The sequence below is a fragment of the Vidua macroura genome, chromosome 26 (genome assembly GCF_024509145.1).
Source record: "Vidua macroura isolate BioBank_ID:100142 chromosome 26, ASM2450914v1, whole genome shotgun sequence".
Lineage (NCBI taxonomy): Eukaryota > Metazoa > Chordata > Aves > Passeriformes > Viduidae > Vidua > Vidua macroura.
This window is the reverse complement of record NC_071596.1, coordinates 6,474,876-6,490,300: the sequence shown is the minus strand read 5'-3', so window position 1 is coordinate 6,490,300 and position 15,425 is coordinate 6,474,876. Positions and strand designations below refer to the sequence as shown.

Below are 15,425 nucleotides of genomic sequence, written 5' to 3'. Positions count from 1 at the left end.
ACACCAAATAGCGTTTTCAAATTTTGTCAAAGCAGAAAAACTTTGCTGCTATTTAAGAGCAATGTACTTCCAGCACAAAACTCCAGCACTCAGGTCTGGCAGGAGATGAACCTCTGTCTGAAAGGGAAGGGCAAATGGACCAACAAGTCTGTCTTGGTGGCCCTACAGATGCTGCCAACACGGGTGGTTCCTCACAGCTGTGTCAGCACAGCCCAGCCACAGCACCAGGGTAACCCAACACGCTGCTGCCAGTGGAGCCAGGGGCTGGTACAGGAGGAATCACTGCTCACTTCCAGTAAAGGGCCAATTTCCCACTACGGGCAGAAAGGCAGCCAAAGACTCTTAAAAGTCACTTAGCCCTGTGTGACATAAACCCACGAGCAGCTGAGCCTGCTTCAGGCCAAGAGCTGGGTCAAGGCCCCCCCCAGCTGCTATCAAAAGTTATGGGCTTGTAGTGTTTAAACCACTGGGAACACGTTCCTTTCCCCTTCTTCCCAGGGATGTCTCGTTTGGCCAGCGTGTGCCCTGAAGCCATCAGTGCAGGTGCTGGAAGCACTCCAGCAATGGCAAGTGTGATGTGGGGAGTTTGGATTCCTCGGTTACCAACTAGTGGATCTAAGGAAGAGAGGGCAGCGCTTCCTGGGCAGCTCCTGCTCCTGATATTTCTGTGGCTATTTTAGGATTACCCAGAAATCAAGGCATCCAGAGACTGAACAGGCACTTGGAATTAAGGGATCCCTGGACTCCCTTTCACACTCGAGAAAGCAGAAGAACACTTGGGTGGTCTGGCCATGGCCAGAGCGAGTAGCCTGTGCAGGATCCAGATGGTCCCAGATCCCACCCATTGCTGAGACACTTCCAAGCAGGGTTTGTTCACCTGCAAAGGGCACTGACAGAGGCTGGGGAAGGAGGAAACATCTGCACACCCATGTCATGGCAGGGGAGGCTGTGGGGCAGCACAAAGTGGCCATCGGACTCCCAGCAATAGGTAAGGGATGGGCTGGAATAGCAACAGGATATGGGAAAGCCTTGTGACCCAACCCAAAACATTCCAGCAAACGTCACCCAGACCCTTCCATCCCCAGGGAAGACTCCAGCCCCACCACTGGGCTGAACTGGGGAGAGGAAACCAGCCTCCAAGGGAGGACAATACTTCTCCTGGAAGTGATGCAGCGATCCCATCCTCTGCCAGCATTACGAGGCATTAATCACAAACTTCCAGAATATCTCATTTGTCTTAACTAATTGCATTATCTAAAGAGCACTAAAGTTAATCACCTGCCAGCTTCCCCACGCCAAGAACTTCCACCACCACTACCTCTGTAAATTTACCAAACCCAGGGTAATTGTTTAACACAAGGCCACGGATAACCACAACCAGTACAAACCATGCCTGGACTAATCACACCACTCGTTTATCTGCTGCAAACGGAAGCAGCTGCCTTGGTGACCTCAGGGAAAAGGAAGGAACATCACCTCAACCAAAACCCATGGTCAGGGTCAGCTCAGGCACTGGGGTTTGAAACATGTAATTTTGTCCCTGTTTCAGATGGATTAATCAGAATTTAAGTTTTTCTCATTAGAAACATGAGGTTCTACAGTAATAGCACTTTTGTTTCAGTGGAAGTTGAATTTCTGCACCAGATGGAAGTTGTTCTGACAGGCAGGATCTTTATTTCAGATACTTTTCTGAAACTGTTTTTTACATAAAATTCCTGGAATTCAGCATCTCTGTGGCATCCTCTGGACTGGTCCCAGCAGGTCCAAGCCTCTCCTGGGCCAAAGACCCAGAGCTGGAGGCAGAGCTGCAGGTGGGTCTCAGAGCAGAGGACAACCTGATGCTACAGCAGCACACAGTAGTCCTGTTATTATCCCAAAACTGAGATTATGACACATTATCTCCCTAGAAAAGATCAGGAAAAAAATCAAGGTACCCCAGCCCAGACACTTGATCTTTCTCCAAGCCCCTGGCAACAGCTCAGCTCCCTCAGTCAAAACAAAGTGTTAAAAATAATGAAAGAACAGGTGAAGTCTAAATACAGACAGAACAAGCATCCTAACAATATTTTTTTCCATCAAGCCATCAATAGAAATGGTTTATTTTCTCACAATCCAGACACTGAGGAAACAGTGTCTGCAGAGCAGCTCTGGATGACTGCACTGCAGAGCACCCAAGTGAAGAGGGGGTTTTATTAAAAACCCAAAACCCTAGCTATACATCCAAACACACACCCATAATTACAGCCACACTGCCAGCCAAGAGAGATTTGGCACCTCAAAAATCACAGATTAAGCAAATTATTATTCAGGAGTGACCAAATCAGCAGCTGCAGATGATCACTAAAATCTTGCAGCTGCCAAACATTAAAGTCTGTCTAAATTTGGGACAATAAACTGACAGTGTGGAGGGTTTAGCTCTGGCTGGATGGTGCTCCCCTTGCTTCCTGCACCCCACATTAACTTTGGAAACAAAACCCCTCAAAGCCATCACACCTACACAAACACACGGTTCAATCCTCAGAGAGCTCCTTCCCTCCAAATTCTACACTCAGCAACTGAGTTCTGACTGACTGAATAGCATCCAGGAATGCAGGTTCCAGCAAAACAGAAATCACATCTTTGGGACAAAAAAAATATCTATTCCCGGTACCCAATGTGGAGAGGTGTCACTCCCAAAACTCTGCAGCCACTGCACAACTCCCAGGGAGCAACTGCCCTGGTGACCCAAACACATGAGGAATTCCAGGAGAAGGAGGAAAAACCCAGGAAAAACGAGGCTTTACCTTGTAGAGAGATGGGAACTTCAGCCAGAACTGCATTTGGGACATTTTAGAGCAGCATTCGGGGGGCTGTCGGCGCGGGAGGCAGCAGCAGGGGGAGGGTGCTCAGCGGAAAGTGAAGAAAGGTCCATTCACAGCCAGGGCTCATCGGGGGGCTTTAAAAGCCAACATGCAGCAGCCAGAGGAGAGAAAATGGAGACTCAGGGCCCGGTAGAGCCGTCCTGTGCCCAGAGATTTGCATAGACTGTTTAGTCACGACGAGAGGGCTCTTACTTCCTCTAAGTCCAGGGCTGACTTTCAGGAAATGATGCCTGCTTGGTAAGTCAGTGAAATTACTGGCAGTGCGAGGAGAATTACTGTACGTGGTGTAATCCAACCACAGAGCACAGTAAACAGCGCTGGGCTCTGCAGAGCCAGAGGGCTCCGGGCTCCCTCTGCTCCTCTCTCTGGCCACCCAAAGCCAGACTTTGTCCCCCTGGCAGCCCCTGCTCTGGGCTGGGGGTCCTGCCTTCCCGCCCCTACCCCCCCGATTTCAGGGCTCAGGTGAAGTGGTGGTGTCCCCCCAGGAGCCATGTGCTCTCTTTGTCTTTGGTGTCTGCCCCACCCCAAATCGTGCCTCTAGAAATCCAAAGGAGTGGCCCATTCTCTTCCCTTTCCTCCCTGGATCACTGTTATTTCCCAGAGACCGTTGCCTCCTCTTTCCAAGGATGTCCCTTTTAACTTTAACAGCTTTGATAAGAGAAATAAGCAAAATCTGTGGTGGGGAAGAGAAGAAGGCACACAAAGGGTCATCTGAAAGGGATGTAAACTTAATGAAGGTCTCCTCCAATACCACTGGAGATTAAAGGCATCATCCAATGAATCACCCTCCAGAAAATCCCTGGGAACTGTTGTGTTTGCTTTGGGTGCAAGAGGCTCCTGTTTGCTTTTCCCTGGCAGGGCTGGTGGCAGTCCCAGAGCTGGGCTCTGCCCGTGGGGTCAGTTCCAGTTTGCCCAGCAAACCCAGCAGTGCACGTGCTGGGAATGGGGAGAGAGAGGAGCCCTGACTGCTCTGAGTCTCCCCATCCCTGCTCCCAGTCCTTCCAGGCACCTGCGGCATGGCTTCAAGGGAGCACAGCTCATCTCTGTTCCACGTTTGAGGTTTGAGCCAGCGCTCGGTGCCTGCTGCCGTGGCTGCCACTGCTGAGGCAACTCCTCATCCGGGAACAGCTGGAAAATCCCATCTTTATCAGGCACTTCTCAGAGCTTTGGAGTGAAAGAAGGCACAAAGTCCCAGCAGGCCCTCGAGAGAGGTGAGCAGACAAAGCCCTCCAGGGAGAGAGTTGAGCGAGGGAATTCTGCTTTGTGCCATCAGATGAGGAAGGAGGATGGGCCCTCCAAGGAAAACTCACCAGGTACTGAGGCTGGAAAACCACCCACAGGGCAAAAATCTGCAGCAGGACTCGTTTCCAAGGCAGAACCCTCTGCAGCACTGTGGCTCCACAGGGACTGAGACATTAGCAGTGAAGATCCACATTCCACCCTCAACACACCTATTCTCGGAGGTTTTTTCAATAAGCAAATGGCAAAGAAAAACACCTTTTCCTTGGCACAAATGCAGCTTTGGCAGGGTCTGCAGTCACAAATGGGGCTCCCAGGAGGAGCTGGAGCATGTGCTGGGCTCTCCCTGTTCCCAGGACCATCTCACCTCCCAGTGGAGGCTACAAGCAGCACTTCCCTGAGAGCCAGCAGAACGTCCTGCAGGGACTACGGTGACAACAGAATTTGGTTTCTGTGGGCAGCAGGCTCAGGGTAGAGAAAGGCTGAGGGTTCTCAAGGCTGCTTTTCTCTGAATTTACTGTATTTAAGGGCAGGCTCTGCTGGCTCGTGGGGCAGATGCTCCACATGTGTGGAGTGAAGAGGTCAAATTAATTTCTGAAATGTCTTAATTAGCAACTTGTTGTGTGACCTTGACTGAACCACTATGTCCTGCCTGAGCCAATCAAGGACTCGCAATCTGTGCAACCTTTGGAAGAGCAGGTGGATTATTTCCTCTTCCTTTGCTGTCAGTGGGGCAAAATGCAGACATAAGAGACCTGTGCTGCCAGAGGAAGTGGGAAGACGGTGCAGACACCCAGGGCTGCTGCATTGATTTTGCAAGACCACAGCAGTGTAATCACCAAGGGGAAGATAAACCACTGCAGAACCACCACCTGGAATGTTCCCAACCTGTCCGAGGGGAGAGGCAATCCCGCTCCCCACAATTCACCCAGGAACACGTGTGCTGACAGACAGGAACAAGGAAAGCAGGATTATTCCAGCTCTCACATCTGACTTATCCCCTTCCAGCCAAGCCCAGGGAGTCACTGTGCTGGGGAACTTTCTGCACCCCCTGACTCAGACCAACTCTGCTTTGAATTAAAGCATCTATTTTCAACCATGTCCCCATGGTCTGCTATTGGATTCTATTACCAGCACTTTTAAGAGCACTGAGCATTTCAGACCGGCTTTTCCCGCTTTTGTTGGCTTTGGCAAGGGAGGAGGCAGAGAATGGTGCCTGCCAAGACCCTCAGAAGGCAGATGTCCACCCCTCCTGCCAGGAGTGGACATTGCTGCTTGGAGGCAGCAACACAGATGAAAACTACCAAGACTAAAATGGGGAGGGGGATATCTGAGCCCTCCGGGCTCTTTTACCCCTTTCCCCAGGGCCACAGGCATCTGAGGGGGCTCCTGCAATCCACTAATAAACTATACCTCAAAAGCTGAATTATACCTCCCCTCCTCCAGGGAACCAGCTCAGGGTAAATCAACTGGAGCACCCAAGCCTTTGGCTAGTGCACAGTGAGTTGTTATAGCCACAACCTGCTCTTTCCCTACCCCAGGCCTGCAGGATGTGTCAGCTATCTCACCCAGAGGGGTTGTAAAGGGTTATTTATTACATCAGCCCAAACCCCAAACCTGCAGTGCAGAAACAAAGACATGAGCTCGCAAAGCCACTTGTTCTCCCAAGGCCAAGAGCCAGGTAACTGCCTGCAAATGGATTTTAATGTCTGTGTTCCCTGTAGACATAACTCCAGGACAGCAACAGAAGTTCCAGGATGTTTCTTATTCCAGGAAACTCTTTGTTTCAGCCACAACCAAGTGTTCCATATAATTTAATAACTGTTGCATTGATTTCTCCTAAATCACCATAGCTCTGTGCTCTGCAGCACTTCTAAAAATTAATACTTTCTTTAAGAGCAGGTTCATTTCTCCTCCTGCTTTAACAGGGAAGATTAACAGGAGACTGCAAGGGGCTGGTGGTGAGGAGAGGGCTGGTTTATGATTAACATGTGTGGTCAGGAGCCCCCATCCAGCACAGCAGATCAAACAAGGCCGTAACTGCATCTTTACAGTATTACTGAAGGTGACTCTGCCTGGGAGCAGGCAATTCCTCCTGGCCCACAGGATAAATCCATCTGGCTTGACCTCCTCCCTCCAGCCCAAGCACGACCCACGTTTTAAGAAGGGGACCAGAGTTCCTCCCAAAGCACTTATACCCAGAGCTGCTTCACTGAGGGGAGAAGGAGGATCTGCAGAGTCCTCTGCACACCCAGCATGTCCCCAGGTCCACCTTCCCCTAGAGCTGCTCCCCCTCCCAGGTTTATTTCTCAGGGCACATGAAGTCAGCAGAGGAGGTTTCTGTGTGCTCAGCAAAGTCCTGTTCTAGAGCCACAAGTCGCACAAAATTAGGCAAAGGGAACACAGACTGCCAGCAAAGGTAATCAGAGATAACAAAGAGCTCAGAGGAATTAGGCAGAGTCTGTGTTTCAATTAATTCTAAACTGACCAGGGCAATGAAGTAAAGAAAAATCTGTGGTGGCCAAGACCATAGCAGGGATGCTCTCCTAGAGCAGGGTGCTTTGACTCTGTAAGGGTCTGGGGACAGACACAGTTCACAGGGACAACACAGGCCAGAGGATAAGTCAAACCCTCCTGGATTCAATGTTTTATTATGGCAATTAACAGCTCTCATCATCAGTGTCACAAGACAGCACCACCACAGCCACAGTGCCTTTGCAGAACTGCTGCCCATGAGTGCCAGATCCCAACTCAGCAGCACTGGGACTGCAGGAATAACCAGCAGGAAGGGAGGGAAGCTATAGAAACAAACCCTGCTTCTCTCAGGACTGTGATTTGTAAGGACACGTGGGCAGTCCGTAGACTTTTCCGTAAGGAGATGGCACCATGCGGTTGGGATGAGACTTTGGCTGAAGACAAGAGTTCCCAAGACCAGAAATGCTGTCAGACCCAACGTGGCCTCCCAGAACTATTTTCTGAACCTCCACTCAAGCCACTTGTTTATATAAAAAATGCCAACAGATCAGCAAGGATGAATCACCCAGGAGCAAGCCAGAACCCTATTGTGGAGGAAACAAGTTCAAGTTCACATCAGGCAGTTCTGGCCACGCAGCAAAGCACCTTCCCTGCTCAGCAAGGTGAATGGCTCAACCACAGAGAAACTCCCAGAGCCATTAGAAAATGTGGCAATTCCCACTCTCAGTATCCCTGGGTCAGCAAAGCCTTTGCACTTTGCAGGACCACGATTCCCAAAACAAAACATGGAAGGATGATGAGAGGAAATGCCAATGCCAGAGGAAAAAGCACCAGAACTCCCACTCTCTGAACTCTATGGCACATGGATAATCACTGCCACCAATAGAAAGGGTTTGCTACACAAATGCCTCAATCATTTGCTTTTTAGACCTTTCAAATCCTTCTTCATTATTCCTCAAAATTCTGGATTGTGCTACAGGAGCAAAGCCAAGAGAACAGCCTGTATCCATGTGTGGAGGCAGCAAAAGTCCTCACACGAGCACCTGATCCATTTTGCCTGCCCAAGAACCACAGATTGGATCAGGAATCTCTTACCTGCACCTGCAGCAGACTCCTCATGTTGCCCCTTGGGCTCCACTCTGTGTGGCACGGTTGGACCAGCCCTTGCCACTCCTACCATGGCAGCAGGAAAGTTTGGAAGAGACAGGTACTTTCCTGTACAGCCACCTGGAAAGATGGAACCACTCAGCTGCTCTCACCCCTCATGGAAGGCATGTTTCAGCTTCCCAAGACAAATGTTAATATTTAACAATTTGGTGTCTGGGACAATGAGAAATCAGTAAAGCGGAAAACATTGCTGGAAAAAGGGCTGGAAAAGCTTCAGGAAACTCCCAGATGGCTCCAGACTGATGCCACTGTCTTCAGTTTGAGACCTGTTGCTCCACCAGAGCCAGGCTCCAACTCTGACTCCTGTGAGCAGATCTGCAGCTTTTGTCTGGATGAGCAATGTCTGACAGCTCAGAGACCCCTGGGGTTTATCCATGGCTTCCATGTCAGTGCTTAGTGCATCCTACTCCGAGCGAGCACCAGGAGAGACCATGCAGGGTGCTCTAAAGTCCAAAGCTGAGTGTTCAAGAATGCTGACCTGGCTCCATACTGCAGAATGAGCTGTTAGAGGATGACTGGAGCCTGAAATTTCTCTTCCAGAGACAGCCCCACAGGTGAAATAACCGAGCATCCCTTGGCTCCAGGGAACTCCAAACACACCCTAGCCCTCAGAGGTACCAACTCCAGCAGGGAACTTCAGCTTGGAAAACAGAGCTCCAACAAAGCCTGGTCCACTGTTCCTCAGTTTCAGCACACACAGGGTGACACATCACTACCCTGTTACCTGTGGAATCTCCAGGGACCAGAGCACGGCTCACAGACAAACCATGGAACAGGACAGGAGAGCACCATAAAGCTGCTCTGCTCCTCGTGGGAGCACATGGCACTACCTGGCAATACAAGACCCCAGTGAAGGAATTGGTTTGTCTGTGTTAGGTTCAGAGGACACTTTGCTGTGTCCATACTGGGGGCAGAACATCTGCAGGCACACTGCAATAGGTGCAGTCTCACTACAGAAAGAAAGAGTCCAAACAAAAGCCCATTTGCCTAAAATCAACTCACTTCCATCCATGGCTTCCTCTCCCAAAGGATGAGAGCAGCACAAGAATTATTTCTTGCTCTGGGAATCATTTGAGGTCATTCATGCTTGCTTTGTCTCAGAGCCTCCTGCTCTTTTCTCACCCAGTCAACACAAAGCATCTCCTTTCACAGAGAACCTCCAAAAATCTGCTCCTCCAAGTTGGCTGAGATCAATTTCTGTGATGCAGCAGGGAAGGAAGCTGACTGACCACTGAGATACTAGAAAATACATAAGTTAAAGAAATAATTAAGCCCTTTTCCCGTTGAACCCATCAGCCAAACCCCACCAGACCTGGAGGTGAGACCTATGGCAGGGACCCCTCTCCCCTTCCCATCACAGCCCGGTAAATGGTCTCACAAGTTGATGAGATCACCTTTCTGCCTCGTTCCTCCCACAATTAATTCTGCAGGAGGCAGAGATCAATGCTCCTGTGATTCAATTATTTATCTGATTTAATCCAGGCAGAAAACCCTGACCAGCAGCTGCCCAGTGGCTGCCCAGGTAGGTCCCTGACATAAAGCACAGGGAGCTGGATGGGGGGACCACACCAGTGGCCACCCCAAAAAGCACAAATCCCCAGCACCTGCACATCCAAACCTGCAGAAATCAAAGTCCCGAGGAGGGATAAATCCACTCTTTAGCCACGCCAAGAATCCAAAAACATAACGGGGGGGAATTAACACACACACCGGCAGACACCAATGTCTGTATTAATTCCTAGAAAGGATATAGCCTGTCCCTTCTTTATCCCAAAGCCAGCTCTCTCATATCAACTACTTGCAATTTTTACTGACTGATCTTACAGTAAGATGTTGCCAAAAGCCAGTGCAACGTTCCAAAGCCTCCATGGAAAGAGCTCCTTTCCACCCAGAGAGATCCCCAAGGTGAGGGAGGTCTGGGTTCCCAGAGACACTGAGCGACTCGGGGTCACTGTTCATTCCTCCCACACTTCAGTTCTGCAAAAACTGACCTGGCTCCACTCTTGGAATGCTGGACAATGAGTTGATGTAATCCCTAAATATTCACTATTCAGGAATCCACCACTTGTAACCAGTGAGGAAGTACATGCAGCACAAGAGCATTTTGGGAGGGAAATAACCAAAGAGTCTGAAGCATGTTCAGTTCACACTCTGGGACCCTCCCAGCCAGGGTTTATGCCAAACACCCCTTTAAAAGACAGAAGCTGTTTTACCACAGAGAAGCTCCTACCAAACCACGGACACATTTCAAATTCCTGGTATCAGAGGACTGTTCCCAACTGCACACAATTCCTCTCTGGGGCTGGACAAATTTATCACCCATCTCTTCATTTTCCCTAAGTAAGGCAACACTGAAAAGCAATCCCCAGCACTCCAAAGCCCCATTTTTTCCCCAAAGACATCAGGAACTCTGCACTTACCTGAGGAAAATCCCCATTTTTTGGTAAGAAGTCAGTGGGGTCCACAGCTGCATAGTTTGTATCTAAGAAATGTGGTCTGCTGATGGAATCCATATAAAAATCCTGAGGGGGGCTGAAATATTGCCTGTAAGGAAATGGGAAAAGCAGTTACTCCCTGTCAGTCCCCAGCACTTCTCAGGTCACTTCAGCCTCTGACAGCAGTGAAGCTAAAACTTCAGGATGTCACATATAGGAGAGGGATATTACTGGATATTATCCAGAAGAGAGATGGCAAAATAATACCTCTACCAGTTCTATCTCACCTCCCAAACTCAGCAGTTTAAGAACTTACAGCAGTTTAAGAACACTGAATTAAGAATATAATTCTTGGCAATATGGGTAGACCAAGAAGGACTTAAAAGATAACAATGGTCTGCAGTACCTAATATTTCAGCCCTGATGACAAAGCAAAATGAAGCCCTGGGATGTCCCAGCATGATGGGTGTGGTGGACCTGCCAGTCACACTATGTAAGGACATGAGCTGCAGGGAAACATCACACCTGAATGCCAGTTTAGGCCACAAAACCCCCAAAATAGCCCCACAAATCAGCTCTGACAGGGAAACACCCCTGTTAACCCACCCGGACAGGGGTTCACCACTCACAGACCCCAAAGGCAGGTCAGAATGGAGGGGTTGGTGACTGGGAAACACAGACAGAGCTGTTACCCAGAGAGAGGAACTAGGGATGTGACTGGTGTGAGTTCAAAAGATCAAGATCTGTGCTCAGCTAACAAGGGAGCAAAGCAGAGATCTTGCCTGCTCCACCTGGGCAGGGCCATGCCAGCTTCCTCCTGCTCCCTGCACCCAGCATCCGTTTCCTCCAGGCAGCCTGGGGCAAAAACAGCACAAGAGCAGCCAATTTCCTTCCTCCTGCCCAGGAGCAGCCCCTAGCCTCTGCTCCACGCCACCTCCTGGTTTGTACAAGCCCTTTCCCTCTCCTGCAGGAGCAAAGAATGTGCTTCGTAATCCTTCCCGTAAGGGGCCGTGCTCCTGCTTGGGCGATTGCCACGACACCCTCAGCACCGGAGCCACGGGACGTCCACCCCGGCTGCATGGTTTCCTCTTGTGGGGAGCTGGGCGTTCTCCCTGATGCCCAAAGAACCCACGGCCAGAAACTTGAACAGGGTCCTGGGAGAGGGAGAAACAGAGTTTGAAGAGAACTTCTGCCCAGGAGCTGGGAATTCCAAGCTGCCAAAGGATTATTAAGCAATTAAGGTGCCATGTGTGGCCAGCAGCTTGCTAACACACTCAGTGAACATTTACATGTGGATTTATGTGCAAACACAGTTATCTCCTCTGATAAATACATTTTTCCTGCTCATTTCCCATCACTAAAGACAAAACCCTCAAAAACAAACAGCTCCTTCCTCTTTTCCTTTTTTTTTTTTTCTTTTCTGTGCTGCCACGGCTTTACCTGCTGCAGAGACACCTGAGACCCTGTGTGAACACAACCTGCACATCCCAGCTCCCACAGTCCAGCCCTGATTGTTGGCTCTTCGTAATCCATCCAAGGAAATTAAAATCTGGGCATAAATTCTGGGAATAAATGTATTTCCACAAAGGAAAAGGCTGGTTTAAAAGGCTTTCAAGCCAAGGCTGCTGTGGTCTTGCCGTCTCTCACACGAGGACACAGCTTGGCCAGCATCAAGGAACTAATCAAGGAATAGGAAAACTATTTTTACTGGAAAAGTGAACACCCGCTCCTGTTCCCCTGGCACTTTGTGGCCTGGACAAGGGTCAGTCAAGGTAATGAGAAAGAGAGCAAGAGAGCTCCAACTTCCCTGGCCTACTGTGGAATGACCAGCTCTGCTTGATATTTTGTTACTCTTAATCTTTGTCTTCCAATCTGCCCATGTGAGATGCACTTGGTTCCTGCAGTTTGCAGGGAGAGCCCACAGCAGCTCCGGGCACTGCTCCGAAATCCTCCTTGGAAAGCCCCAAAATCCCTTCAGTACCTTTGGAGCTGGGCTTTACCTTCCCTTGACTCAAAACTCAAAGCTGTTTCCTCTCATTTGCAGGGCTGGCACAGAGCCATTGATAAGTTCGCTTGAAATAAACTGACAAAAACACTTTAACTAGAAGAATCAGGTCAGTGACCCTGTCACAGCCGAGGTACGAACACAGCCCGCAGCAAACTGCCCTGTCCCCACCTGCTCAGCCTCTCCAGGGCTTAGTTCCTGGTAAACTCCTCCACGGAAGCTACTGTGGGTCAGCAGCTTCCCTCAGATACTGAGGGGGTTCACTGGACAACCAAAAACTGTTCCAGAAAGGAAATTTATGCTGGTTTAATCACACCAGCTGCCCAAAGAGGAATGCTCCGTTGCAATTCCACTGCATTCCAGCTGCTCATCCGTGACCCAATGCATCCAAAGCCCTTCTGGGCCCACAGTGCCACTTTTCTGAGACCTCCCATGTGTTTTTTGGCCAGGCTCCATTTTCTGTCCTCCACTCAGAGATGCAAACTTCTCATCTCAAGCCAATGGAAGATCAGGGAGAGCTGGGAGGTTGCAGGCTGCCTCGGCACTAGCCTGGCACTTTCCTTCCTCATCAGACAAAAATTCATGCTTTTCAGAGCCTGCTTTACTATTTCAGCAAGCAATGCTCCATGCAAAGGTGGAAAAGGGCATAAAAACAGCAAGAAAAGGGGTCGTGTAAACTGGGGACAAAGCTTTGCTGCAGCTGTGTGACACCTCATCCAACGGCACAACTGGGCTGCCCCAGATCCCCCCCAGCCCGGAATGTGCTGAGCCTCCAGCAGCAAGGCAAGCTGAGCTCTGCAGGGATAATTTCCTCAGAAAAGAGCTGAGCTGCTGCTCTTCAGAGCTCTGAACCTCCCTGGTTCTTTTAAGGAGGTTTAATACACTGTTGACATTTGTCAGGTTAAGAAAATCTGAACCCAAGAGGCCGCGTTTGGGGTCTTCTAAAAAAATTCCCTAGCATGAAAGTGAACTCCTGAAAGGAAACAGGAAAAACCTGCTTCAGGATAAAAAGGTGTTGCTATGAGAATAAGCCCTGTCCAAACACAGCCACTTGCAAATGAGATTTCTCTGCAATGATTCTGAAGAAAAACGTGCACCACCTCTAATGCCAGCTGCATTCTTCCATGTTACAGCATGGGCTACAATTACAACTGCCTTTAAAATCCCACTTTTCAATGTTTCCATTCCTTCCAGGATTCCTACCTGTAACCCCCTCACTCTAAATCCACCTAAAACAGTGTCAGTGCCATTTTTAAATACAAAAAGCACAGACTTTTTTTTTAATGTGAAATGTAGATATGGAAGATCTCACCTGAAAGGTGATTTTTACACCTCCTGAGGTATGAAGAACAGGAAGCTAAAGGTGCAGCCTTGGCTAAATCATTCCCTAGCAAATCATTGCTACAATGGGCCTCATTTCCAGAATTAACTCCAGCAAAGGCAGCAAGTCCAGGTTTGTGTCAGACACAGGCATGTCCTTGCAGGATCGGGCCGTAATGTTCCCGGCAGCGCTGGTACGAGCGGCACCGAGCAGGAAGAGAGTGAGGGGCAAAACCAGAACAAATGGTCAAGACGAAAAAAAAAAAAAAAAAAAACAAAACACCAATGCAATAGATAAACACAATCTAATCTTGTGGTTCAATGCAGCAAAACAGAAATTCTGTTATAGCTCTCCGGAGGATTCACAACATGTAATTTACAGGAATCCTGCTCAAAAAGCACAGCCCCTTCCAATCAGCCAGGCTGGCCAAAAGCAAAGGGCCTGAACGGATCTGAGAAGTCTCCTGTTCTCCTGTGGGGAGGAGCTGGCACAGCCCAGCTCCCTCAGCACCTGTGGAGCAGCTTCTGGTACCCTCTCATGAGGAACTGCTCTGTCCATCCACCCCGTGCTGCCGGGCAGCTCCTGCTGTGGCCAGAGGAGACTGGGGCCACCGGGGCAGCAGGACCACCACAGGGACATGAGTCCCCTCATCCTCCTGACAGAGGGGCTGATCCTCGCTGCTCCTATCTGCCTGGAACTCACACTCTCACAGGGAGGGATCCCACCATGAAGATGCCAAAATCCCTTTAGGAGGGAGGTTACATTAAATGCCCAGTTGAATGCCAGGCACCTGGAACATAGTTGTTAGCTCAGGATGTCAAATTCTGCTTCTTTTTCTCCTTCCTCCCACCTGTGACCTAGATAAAAACACATCCTGTGTATCCATGTCATTCTCTGGATTCACAGAGACCAAAGAAGCCATGGATCGGCCTCCAAATCCCCAGCTCCACCAGAGTCCCCATCCAAGGCACTCAGTGATGGCACAAGGCCACTTTATGTTGTCCAAACATTTGTCATATCCCACCTTGTGATCCAGGATAAAGGTTCATTGTAAAGGGAAAATGGAAAACAAAATTTTTCAGTACATAACATGACATGGCTGTTAGTGTCAGTCACTTCCAGTGACATGGCAAAGGATTTTAACATGACCTAAAACCTAATACCCGGTATAGGTAACATCTTCCTCCACATCTGTGCAAAGCTAGAGGCTGCCCAGTGTTCGCTCAGTTGGATCTGTTAAGAATTCCATTAATGTTACAAATCCAGGCTAAAACAAAGCTGTTTCTCCCTTACTGCAGCCTCCAGGTTTAACAAAAAACAAAGGTTTTTTCCATTTTTAAAAACAAAAAGCTGTTTGCTGCTGTTCCCAAGCTGCAGCAGTGTCTGAAATGCCACAAGATCAGTGTGTGATGCAATTATTTCTCCATCAGATCGTGAAATAAAGTAAACAGGGAAAGCAGCAAAGAAACAGTTGAATCACGGGGTGTGCAAGAACAGAGGGGATTAGACAAAGGAGAACAGCACTCACTGGTTTTCACTTGGGAAAGATGAGGTTGGGAAAGAGACTGGGTAGCAGCTACTCCATGAGTCGGCGGCCAGCATGGAATTCTGCAACCAGAAGGCACAACAGTTAGAGCAGCAGAAGCCTGGGACCATTTCCTGGGGCTGCAGAGACAAGGGCAGGCCCATGGCTTCCCTCCCTCAGTACTTCCCAGAGGCAGAGGTGGCTCCTTGTCTCTCGAGCCGGACTCCAGTTTCAGCTTTGGAACCTACTCCCCTACCACTGTCCCCAGATGGTCACCAGGGTCAGTCCCCTTCGCCAGCCCTTTCACAGGACACTATGAAGGGACAAGAGGAAATGGCATCAAGCTGTGCCACGAGATGTTCAAGTTGGACATCAGGAGGAATTTATTTGTGGAAAG

At 49.4% G+C, this 15,425-nt stretch overlaps 1 protein-coding gene across 10 annotated transcripts in view; it reads right to left on the bottom strand.

Annotated features, from left to right (window-relative positions):
* Positions 1–15,425, bottom strand: part of SBNO2 (strawberry notch homolog 2) — a 51,975-nt gene that overhangs the window by 23,837 nt on the left and 12,713 nt on the right. For 8 of the 10 annotated variants that reach the window (XM_053999773.1, XM_053999772.1, XM_053999770.1 and 5 more), the window contains 2 exons: positions 15,032–15,111; positions 10,163–10,286 (listed from right to left, as the gene is read on the bottom strand). In XM_053999773.1, the coding sequence (XP_053855748.1) occupies positions 10,163–10,286; positions 15,032–15,111 (204 nt within the window). Of the gene's footprint in view, positions 1–2,783; positions 2,994–8,744; positions 8,982–10,162; positions 10,287–15,031; positions 15,112–15,425 lie in introns of those variants that run through there. The other 2 variants (XM_053999776.1, XM_053999777.1) reach the window with 2 other exon arrangements.